The sequence below is a fragment of the Odontomachus brunneus genome, unplaced genomic scaffold (assembly GCF_010583005.1).
Source record: "Odontomachus brunneus isolate Ranch 3 - 2012 unplaced genomic scaffold, Obru_v1 Obru_scaffold_096, whole genome shotgun sequence".
NCBI lineage: Eukaryota > Metazoa > Arthropoda > Insecta > Hymenoptera > Formicidae > Odontomachus > Odontomachus brunneus.
In genome coordinates, this window is record NW_022639546.1 from 638,549 (window position 1) to 649,485 (window position 10,937).

Consider the following 10,937-nt stretch of genomic DNA (forward strand, 5'->3'; position numbering starts at 1 on the left):
TATAAATATTAAAATATTTAAAACTATTAAATGTTTAAACTGCCGAAATACTAATCGTGAATATTAACACAACAGACGGAAAGTCTATTCCGTGTGGCGGAAACTAGTTATGTATCTCGAAAATTAATAGAAAACACAATTACTTGAACTAATACAACAAGTCCCATCGGCTTATCCTCACTGCTGGGAGTAGTTTGATTACATATCACACAGTCGTACTCCTTTTTACTTGTTAATTTGGTTGTGTTCTCCTCCTGCTCCCAATCCATCGCTGATGCACCTGCTTCGTCTGTTAAAGTAAGAGAACAGTCGTCAGTCGTTACTAAATCAATTAATAATGTTATATTTCAATTTATATATCTCGTTTTATTAGTATTAGTTAATAATAATCATTTACCAGACTTCATTGCTTTTTCCATAAATTGCTTCTGCTTATTGGCAAATTCCGCCATAAGTTTTTGTTGCCTCTCCTTCGCTCTCCGCCGACGTTCCTCCCGTTCGCGGTGTTCCCTCTCACGCTGCTCATCACCCTCACATTCTTGCATACGGGGCCATAGTTTGTCCCTGGTCTCGATGATCGATTGTTTGCACATTGGATCTAGTCCCGATATCTTCCGGAGTAATTGCGATATGAAGAACGTCCCGTCACCTATTCTCGATTCATTGCTCGTCGACGATGACGATGAGGACGGCGACGATGTAGCAGCGGAACCATTATTGCTGCTACTACTGCCCGCCTCATTGTCCGACATTGCACTTAGTTCGGGATTGTAGCTGTCCGGTACGCCTGACAGCTGAGAATGTAGTTTCAACAGCAAAGAGATTATACTTTCCCCCACCTTCACAGTCTGCGATTGTATCGGTCCAATCTGAAAGAAACGTGAGTTTGTCATATAAAAAATAAGATTTTTAAAACATGAACTATAAAGTATGTATAAAATAATTTCTAAAAAAAAATATATATATATATATATATATATATATATATATATATATATATATATATATAGTTGCAAAAATGCTGAATGTGAAGTAAACGTGAATTATGAAATATACAGAATAAAGGTAAAAAAGCGCATAGTATACATTATGGAAATGCAAGATAAAGTATTAGAATATATGTTGATATATTATATTACTATATGAATATATGTTATATTACTTGTGGCTCCCTCCTCTTGTTGAAATGTTTATGAGAACTCGATGTGGATGGAACGATTTCTATTGTTCTATAACTGGGACGAGGCGAATACGCCGATTGTGCTGCGACTATCTCATTTCCGGCCATAACCGCCGGACGCTGAGGAACGGGTGGTAACGCAGGCTGACCACCGACTGTATCTAATTGTTATAAAAAATTTCAAATTGTAATACAAAGTCGAAATATAAGTCGAAATAACTATAATGTTATATTAATGATAAGAATCTGCAACAGAAGAGAAGCGAAAACTGCAAAGAAAATATTAAGAACATACTGTTTGGTGAAGGAGGCGATTCGATGGCAAGAACCATGGAATCCTCTCCGGACGGTGGTTGAGCTCTCCGTAAACCTAGCAGTTCGTCTTCGCCAGACGGTATAGCGACGATTGCATTTTCAGGTACAATAGCCACACTATACTCCACTGTAATATAATTAAAATATCACAATATTACACACATTAGAGCGTTGATAATATACGATGATTAATAATATATTCAAGATGAGTTATTAAAATTTTAAAATAACTTTAAATGAAAGTCTAACATGAATTCTGGATAATTGAAATGATCAAAAATAATAATGATAATAATGACATGAAAATACAACGATTATTTAAAATAATTCTTTACTTGTTACTTACTTATACGGATCTATAATAACAATTAATAACTATCTGATATATGTAACATCTATACACGGGTAATCTATATATTATGTAAATCCCTCTAACCATTAGTTGATGGTAGAGCCGGCAGAGATGTAGCCGTCGCAGTCGACGGTAGAGCTGGCAGAGAAGCGGCGCTCGCAGCTGATGGCAAAGCCGGCAAAGAAGTAGTAGACGTTGCAGCCGACGAGGGTAAAGCGGGCAGAGACGTAGCACTAGATGAGCCATTGTCGTCTCTCACAGACGGTAGTCCCAGCAGCTCTAAAGAACCCTCTTCCGCACCGTCTTCCACGTTGTTTAGCATCAGAGACGTCGCTACCTCAATCATCTCTCCCTGCACCTCCCACTCGAACTCACCTGGTCGAATAATATGCCTTACTGCATATAATATATTAATATGTATTAGTGGAAATTAAGTTCATACGATAATATAAATTCTAATGAGAAAAATTATACTTTGGTGGCAGCAACATTTGTCAGAATCGTCAATAGCTGGCCAGATAAATTTATCGTTAATGTTTCATTGATATGGAACATCATATGGTAGTTTGAGAAGTACTCACTGTCTGAGCTGTTTGATTCCGACTCTTGGACTAGATTCACTCGGGGTATCACTGTTCTCAAATTCTCGGACAAATTATCGCTCTCATACCAGCCAATTAGATCCATGTCTTTTATTACACGAGAACTGCCGCCAGTGTACTGACATAAAGGATTTATCTAAGAAATAATTATTTTATCATGTAGATTGTTCGCACACGATATTTATCCGTAGAATGTGAAAAACAAAAAACGGTTTGTTTCACTCACAGATTTATCCGGCGTTTCTGCGGTGATCACCGCCATTTCCAGTAAATAAATGGCTAATGCCATAATATGCTCCGATATGTTGTGCTCGTTCACAGCCTTGTAAAGTATTATCAGAATCATAGCGTGAAAGACTCGAGTACGCAAGACTATCCGAGGATCGTCATAGTCTGATGACACTGGAGCGGGATGTCTGAATGGTGGCCAAGGAGTCGCACTGCTCTTTAGCTTCCCCGATTGTTTAACACTAAAATACAGAAAATTTTAAACTTATACACATGAGATATATAAAATTTATAAATTCGGTAAAGTCAGAAAATTTTACATATAAAGCTAAAATTTTAATTAGCTATATATGTATTAAATTATATAGATATATATTAGAGATCATCATATTAAAAACAAAAGTAGATACTATGTTCTTTTCTTTTCGCAGAGATCTATGAGATTCGGCGATAAAATCAAGACATACTATTCTGTGAAACGATCCATTGATATTTGGAAGTCTCTTCTGTGTACCGCTCTTAACAAAACATGCAAAGGATCGAATAACTCATCCCACACGTGAGGTTTCGGCCCGTACATTCCTTGTTGCATATTGCCACTCGCCTCAAGATTCGGAGCTCTGTACTGTGCAACCTGTAAAATACGTTATGCTCTATTAAGCATGTAAGAATAATAACCTCTACATAAATCAGATATATCAAACAACTTAATACAGGTTTTCTATAAAGAGAAGTTATGCTATTATTATTAGTATATTACTAAAATTCAACATGCAAGACCAATTAAAAGTTTAATATATAAAATTCAAATTAAAATGTGTGAAATAAAATAAAGATTAAAGATTAAAACGAGACTTTTGTACAAGTAGGCTCTATCGATGAACGTACATCAGCCAAGACAGATTCAAAGTCTCTGTTTTGAGTGGTCCCACAACGTTCCGGCATCAACTCCATTAACTGGCTATGCGTTTTATCGCCCATACATAACAGAGTTACCATCTCGAGGCATGACATTTCAGCATCAGATAAACCTAAAGAGAAAAGAGAAAAAATCTCACTCGCACTGAGATTCACAGAGATTCTCACACAACGATATTAATAAGTAAAGGTAATTATTATCAATTATCTTAATTGTTCGTTCCATCTGTGTGATATATATTACTGTAATCGAGCATCTGTCTTAAGACCAAATCTGTCCAAGAACAAATAAAAAATAAAAATCAGAGGAATGCGATTGTAAAAACTTACCAAGATTTGTTCTCACATTGATTAGTGTAGCTAAGAATGTCAGGCAGCTTTCTAACATTGGGGTTCTATTCTCATTTTCATTCTCCGGATAGTCATTCTGTGGTGCACGGTACAAGCAAACACTCAACCATTCTCTCACGTGAAACCTGTAAATTTCGTTTTAATATCGTATATTTACATCGTATACTTTTAAAAATACTTTAGACTCTACATCGACGACTTTTCAAGAGTGAACGTTGGATAACGAACGGAATAATTATCCTGGGATAAAAGCAGGAAACTGCAGAACAACTTACTTTTCGATGATAGTCTTGACAAAAACATCTGCCGGTAATTTCGTGGCACAAATTTGCAACAGATACAAATCTGCGTCCACCATGGAGTTGCAGAAATTGCATTGGATGTAAGTCATAGCTTGTCCTTTTATTTGTAATCCGTTACGAACCCACATTCCGTTTAGAATTTCATAGAAAGCCACCTGAGAACAGAAATTAAAAGATACCATTATTTTACTGTACATGATGATCTGAAACAAGAATCAAAAGACTCCGGAGTACACAACACTCGCAAGAATAGGCATAAAGTTTTATCTGTAATAATATTTATAAGAACCGGTTTTTCAATAATAGTTTAAACTTAGATATCAACTTAAACTCAGTTTAAACAAAACAAACGCATTGTTAGAATAAAGTTTAAACTGGAATTAAAGTTTACTGATATTAAAAAACCGGCCCTAACTGTATGAACTGATACTATATTTTATAGTGATTTTATCGTTAACAAAAAAACAAGATATGTAAAACGGTCGGATTAAAAATCACGAGTTTATATAAGAAGAGTCGTGTAAAAAATTACAAGTTGTTTTCCTAAAAATTCTCTTCGTAATAATAACGAAATTCTCTTTTATTGTTTCAGACTTCACCAGAATCTTTTACGTGAATATGTAGAATGCTGCTTAAGAAGCGTGTATCTTCGCGCTTATTCACGTAATTACATGGTTTAACTGCCTTATAGAAGACAAGATGAATCGGTGAGTCGCGTGTCATAAGCTCCTCTTGTAAAATTGATTCTAACAAATATGGCAAACGGTAGTCAGTAGTGGACACAAGTCATATTCATATATATGAATCTCTTAATTATTCTTTTCTTTTCTTTTTATACGAATTTTTGTGTCATTGCAATATTGGCTCAGCATGTACGATTAAAGTTGTCCTATGTTTATCATCATTTGGGATTGGCGGAAGAATTTACACCTTGGCAGAAAACAGAAAGGCAGCAGCTAATTAGGACATGCGCCGATAGAAAAGCAAGAACTATCGACTATCACCTGACTATTAGCGCGAATTCGGATTCTTTTGTCTTCCTGCTTTTCTGTGCCAAGATGTGAATTCTCCTTTAAGTTTCCTGGTCCCTTGCCGCGAAACTCTAGACGACATCAGAAGCGAGAAAATGCACGTTCAAAATTTTGAAGTAAAAACATATTTGTATAAAAGAGCACTTTAGATCGTTTGAGCATACTTGCGAAAGGCTTCGGAAATGATCCTTTTTCCTCGACAGTCAATAAATAGTCGTAAAATTAATGACGTGCAACTTTTCTCTTCTGCCTTTTCTCCTGATTTTGTCACGTTAATTTCACGACTACTTAATGACTACCAAGGGAAAAGAATGCTTTTCGGAGCATTTTGCAAGTATGTTCAAGTGATCTGAAGTGTCCTTTCGTTCAAGTGTCTTTTTATTTGAAAATAGCACGCAGAAATTTTTAGCGTGTGACCATTTCTCGTCTCTGACGTCACGATCCAACATGGTTGCGACGAATATCCAGAAGTAAAAAAAAATCTACACAATATTTATGATTTCCTTCTGTATATGTTCTCCCACTACCAGGGCGCTTCCCGCATCACCAGAGTTTCGCCCGTCTCGAGGAGAAGGCACACCACCACCCGATTCAATTCATATCCGCGATACAACGTTTCCCCTTCTCGCTCGTTGATCCATCAGTTATTCGCAGCCCGTTACTGGTCGTCCCATTCGAAGCGACAACCGACGCGGAGACAAAGAGTAGGAGAGCCAGCCGTTAGTCTCGACTTGGCGCGTCAGCGTCGCGTCGCGTCGTTCGTCGGCTACGGACCTCGACATTTCGGGCCCTACGTCCGTATAATCTCGCGTTCCTTGCCGTTTTAATCTTCCAGATGGCCAAGTTACGCGTACACGTGATTTTGCTGGTCGTCCTGGCGTCTTGGACGCGACCCGGATGCGCCTTCGACATCAACCTGTACGATGCTATTGATCTGATCAGGCTGGGTCGCGAGACTGTGATGGAATTGATGGAATCCTGGGATATGATCCGCTCGCATGGTCCAACCGCTGCGATCGAGGGCGCCGGGCAGGATTATATGTTTGTTAAAAGGATGGAGAAAGAGCTGCGTCAGCGTATCGATCGGGTGGCCAAGAAGATCGACGACTATCAGGAGCGCATGGAAATCAAAATCAACACGGTCCTCTCGCAGCTGCTGCTGCAGCTGCCGATGCAGCGCAGACTCGACGACAGTCTGAGATCGCTGGAACAGTACGTCGGCCAAGTGCATGGTCTGTACGACACATTCGAGTTGTACGCCAGCGGTCCAAACAACTTCGAGACTTTCACGATAATACGGTTCGCCAAATCATGCGTGTCGCCCAGATTGGGCGAACTCCCGGATGTTCTGAAATCTATTCACAGGCTCATAGTGCCATCCGACTATCAGGTGTACAACAGGAGTATCTTGGTGCTCTTGGCGAATCAGATGCAGGTATGTCGTGTAGTGGTATGTAGTAATATGTGTGTTGCGTGAAGGAAAAGGTGCGGTTTCTTAGCTAGAAAGATGACTGGGTCGCTGCTGGTCAAATTGATGTCGGGCAGCTCGGTAGAGAGTGAATAAAGAAACGATTCTTGTTTTACGTTTTTTTTCGAGTAGTCTAGAAAAGAGCTTTAAAGCGAGTTCCTTTGCTCAAGGGGATCGAAATAACTTCGGATCATTGACGCGAGGCGTTATCAAAGTCTTGCAGAGACTAATAAGATTCTGCATATTGACATTAATCATTTATTAGAATATATATCACTGTAATATATCATTGATATCAATGGGATTGATTAAAATTTTTTCCTATTGATATTTTAGCGATGCTGGCTGAAGCTCTGTTGATATTTTAAAATGTCATTATATAATTTTACTCACTTGACTCCTAGTTGAAAATGAAGCTTGTAGTGGCTTGCTGGAAGTTGATGGGTCACTTGGAGCGTTCGGGAGAAGTCCAAATAGACCATAACCAGTTTCTAACAAGCTACGCTTTATTTTCAACTGAGATACAGTGGAAACTGATTTTAATCAGAAAGATTCGCTGACATGTATGAGTAACACAATTTCGTGTTCACAGACACCCTTTGATGCGTCATATCTGAGACTTTCACTCGTTCCTATATATTTTACAGAGAAATCTTTGTTTAAAATCATGATGGATACAAAACGACAACATTACATAATGTTGAATTTCAATCTAAATCAATATGAATGAGTAAAATAATGATCTACATTGAAATTCGGACTGAAATATAATCTTATCGTTTTGTATTCATTATTTTAAGCAGGGATATTCTTTCACTTGTAAAAATATGCACGTATGATATATAAATAAATTTTGCATGCCACCCTCTTATCGTCAGTTGAAAGATTGCAAGCGCGAGGAAACTGTCGTTCCAACGTGTAAAACATTCAATTACACTAATTGTTGATTGTTTTGCTATTATACTACTATGTCCAAAAAGTAAGACCAATTTTCAAGTTAAATTGCGCCGGTATATCGAATGTCAGAAATATTTTTGTTCTAAATTGGTAGCACTGTGACAGACATCGGTGTCAAATTATGCATTGTTTGCGTGAAACTATTCGCAAAAAAAGCTGAATCGAAGAAAGCTTTGAAGGCCATTCCGGAAATCGACTTTTTGAGAGTTGGAAAAAACGTTGGCATAAGTGTATTGTGTCTGAGGGGGATTACTTTGAAGGCGACGAAATAGATTTGGAATAATAAATAAAGATTTAAAAAAAAATTTTAAATTGGTCTTACTTTTTAGACATAGTAGTATTTTCTAGTTATGTCTATAAAGTAAATGCCCGGATATGCACTCATCTCCGGACATTGTTATTATTTTTATATTTGAATATGAATATTTAAACTTTCAACGTATAATACATACATATTGGTATACATACATTTAATATTTATATTTAGTGTACGTTGAAAGATGAAATATTTAGAGAAATATTCAAAATAATAAGAGTATCCGGAATTAGGTACATGTCCGGGCATTGGTACATTTATCTTATCCATATATTATCGATTTTTTCTATTTTATAATAGCGCTTGATGCTCCTCGCATAATTTTTTATCAATTGTTATACTTTAAATCGTTTAGTTCTCACATTCTTTACTCATTTACGTCATATTACGTATATTACGTTTATTATTACGTTTTATATTACGTTTATTATCAATTATCACATTGTTTCATATTACGTTTGTTATCAATCATTTCGCTTGCATCGATATCTTGTTTATTGTTTATTTAATGTGATTTAACTTGAGAGGCAGTGGCGTTAGTGAGTGTGCGATAATGAGGCATGACTGCATGAGATAAAGGTTCGCTCGTAGACAATATTCCATGAACACAATAAACAAAGAGTTTGTCGCAGAGCCGTTATCTCCAGGCTTTCTGCGAAAACTGTATAAGTCCGTGGACTTAAAAATGTGTACCATAATATTACACAAAAATCAGTCATCAGTCATAGTGTTGTCCATCCTGTCGTCGTTGTCAAGAAGTGTACAATCTATTCTGTCCAAATTCGTCTGGACTTATCTGTTTTTCTGGAATATGTGTGACTCTGCTCGGAAAATTAAAAATATATGATTTATTTTACGGACGAGCGCGAGAACGCGTTTTACTTGTTGAATTGACAAGCAAGCCGGGGATCCAGTGTTACGAGCATGCTCTGATAATATCGTAACAGGAACCCCATTGTCTCTATTAAGCACGAACGGGCATTAGGTGTTGGAGAAATGGTATCACACTCGGAATCAAGTGACATCAGTCTCAGTTCGGCCCGGTTGGTTCATGATTTTACTCGCGATCTCTCATCCTTGATCACGGAAAAAAAACAAGACACGTGCCGTGCAACGGAAATTCGCAATTTTTCGATACTCCGGATATTCCGGCAGTCACGATGAATAACACGAATTTGCAAATTCGCGGAAGTCGCCCGATTAATTGAAGCTGTCGCTAGTTGATATACAGAGCGGCCGAAAAACGCTGTGCGTTCCCGCACGGATTTACGTTTCTTGATCGACATTATTTTTGAGTAACCAAGGTGACGATAGTAATTAGATTCTCAGTGCGATTGAAGACTTTGTGACGTCCAAACTTCTGTAGAGCTTCAACTCGAAACTCAGTCGCGAAGATACGTAGTGCTGGAAACCGAATAATTTCAGTAAGAAAAGAAAGCTAAGAGAACGACAGACTTGAAATTACTCAAAGTCCAAAATACGTCGTTAGAAAGGAATTTGTTATTTCCACGAAAATTTCGTTAGAAACTTGTTTATTATACAGGGTGACCCACGTAAAGTGTTACAAGCTAATAACTTTAAACATATTTGTCCTATCAAAAAGTTGTTCGTGAGAAAGTTCGCGGGACTCCCTATACAATGTTACACATTTGGATTCTATGGGAAAAAAACAAGTAAACTTTGTCTGAAACATTTCTTTGGAAAATGCTCCTGTCAAAAGTTATAAACATTTAAACTTTAACGTAGAGTGCATTGAAATTAATGATAAATTAAATAAGACTCATAGTTTTTCTGTCTTGTTTTATTTTATTAAATGTTCGAACTGTCGAATAGTCCAAAGGTGTAAAATGAGGTGAACGATTTTTAGTGTTTAATATTATTTTGTAAAAAAAAGATGGGATATAAAACCAAAATTACTTTAAAAAAAAGTAAAAAAAAGAAGCCAAGTGTACGCGCGTTAGCATTATTTGTCTTTACAAAAAAAATCGTTATAAATAAACTTTACAAAAAAATTATTTTTATTAATTTAAGTTTAAATGTTTATAACTTTTGATAGGAGCATTTTTTAAAGAAATGTTTCAGACAAAGTTTACTTGTTTTTTTCCGTAAAATCCAAATATGTAATATTATATAGGAGGTCCTATTTGAAACTTTGAAGTTACTCCCCGCTTCAAGGGGGGACGGAAATGCATTTTTGTTTACGTAGTTAGAAAAGTCCCTCAAATATATGAAACTTTCTTATGAACAACTTTTTGATAGGACAAATATGTTTAGAGTTATTAGCTTGTAACACTTTATGTGGGCCACCCTATATATTTCCACGAAAATTTACCGATCAGAGTGAATATTTCGCTGAACTTTCGAAAAATGTGCTGAAGTTGCGCTAAAAGTTCAACGAAATATTCGTAATATTCTCCTTGCATAGTCGCGACAATAATTTGTGTCAATTTGTCATATTTAAAATTGTTTTGTGCTCTTACTTCTCAATCAAAAAATAGGAAAAAGGGCAATTCGAGTTCAAGCACAGGACTAGTAGTGCTATATACCATATGGGTAAAAACCTTCCTTGTGTTAGGAAATCGTGTAATATTTACTGATGGGTTCATGGTTGAGCCGAAACGTATGATTATTTTATATTGATTATTCATGTTCAATAAATATTACACGATTTTCTAACACAAGGAAGGTTTTTACCCATATGGTATATAGCACTACTAGTCCTGTGCTTGAACTCGAATTGCCCTTTTTCCTATTTTTTGATTGAGAAGTAAGAGCACAAAACAATTTTAAATATGACAAATTGACACAAATTATTGTCGCGACTATGCAAGGAGAATATTACGAATATTTCGTTGAACTTTTAGCGCAACTTCAGCACATTTTTCGAAAGTTCAGCGAAATATTCACTCTGATCGGT

At 36.6% G+C, this 10,937-nt stretch overlaps 2 protein-coding genes across 7 annotated transcripts in view; one reads left to right on the forward strand and one right to left on the reverse strand.

Annotated features, from left to right (window-relative positions):
• The window catches only part of LOC116848496 (E3 ubiquitin-protein ligase Ubr3), a 32,814-nt gene that overhangs the window by 6,406 nt on the left and 15,471 nt on the right, over nucleotides 1-10,937 (reverse strand). For 5 of the 6 annotated variants that reach the window (XM_032824641.1, XM_032824642.1, XM_032824643.1 and 2 more), the window contains 11 exons: nucleotides 4,222-4,403; nucleotides 3,926-4,071; nucleotides 3,566-3,708; nucleotides 3,145-3,311; nucleotides 2,676-2,919; nucleotides 2,429-2,585; nucleotides 1,932-2,243; nucleotides 1,476-1,622; nucleotides 1,163-1,341; nucleotides 398-869; nucleotides 144-289 (listed from right to left, as the gene is read on the reverse strand). In XM_032824641.1, coding sequence (XP_032680532.1) covers nucleotides 144-289; nucleotides 398-869; nucleotides 1,163-1,341; nucleotides 1,476-1,622; nucleotides 1,932-2,243; nucleotides 2,429-2,585; nucleotides 2,676-2,919; nucleotides 3,145-3,311; nucleotides 3,566-3,708; nucleotides 3,926-4,071; nucleotides 4,222-4,403 — 2,295 coding nt within the window. The remainder of the gene's footprint in view (nucleotides 1-143; nucleotides 290-397; nucleotides 870-1,162; nucleotides 1,342-1,475; nucleotides 1,623-1,931; nucleotides 2,244-2,428; nucleotides 2,586-2,675; nucleotides 2,920-3,144; nucleotides 3,312-3,565; nucleotides 3,709-3,925; nucleotides 4,072-4,221; nucleotides 4,404-10,937) is intronic. The other variant, XM_032824644.1, reaches the window with a different exon arrangement.
• The window catches only part of LOC116848499, a 12,930-nt gene continuing 7,929 nt past the window's right edge, over nucleotides 5,937-10,937 (forward strand). The window contains exon 1 of the mRNA XM_032824647.1: nucleotides 5,937-6,714. Coding sequence (XP_032680538.1) covers nucleotides 6,115-6,714 — 600 coding nt within the window. The 5' untranslated portion in view covers nucleotides 5,937-6,114. The remainder of the gene's footprint in view (nucleotides 6,715-10,937) is intronic.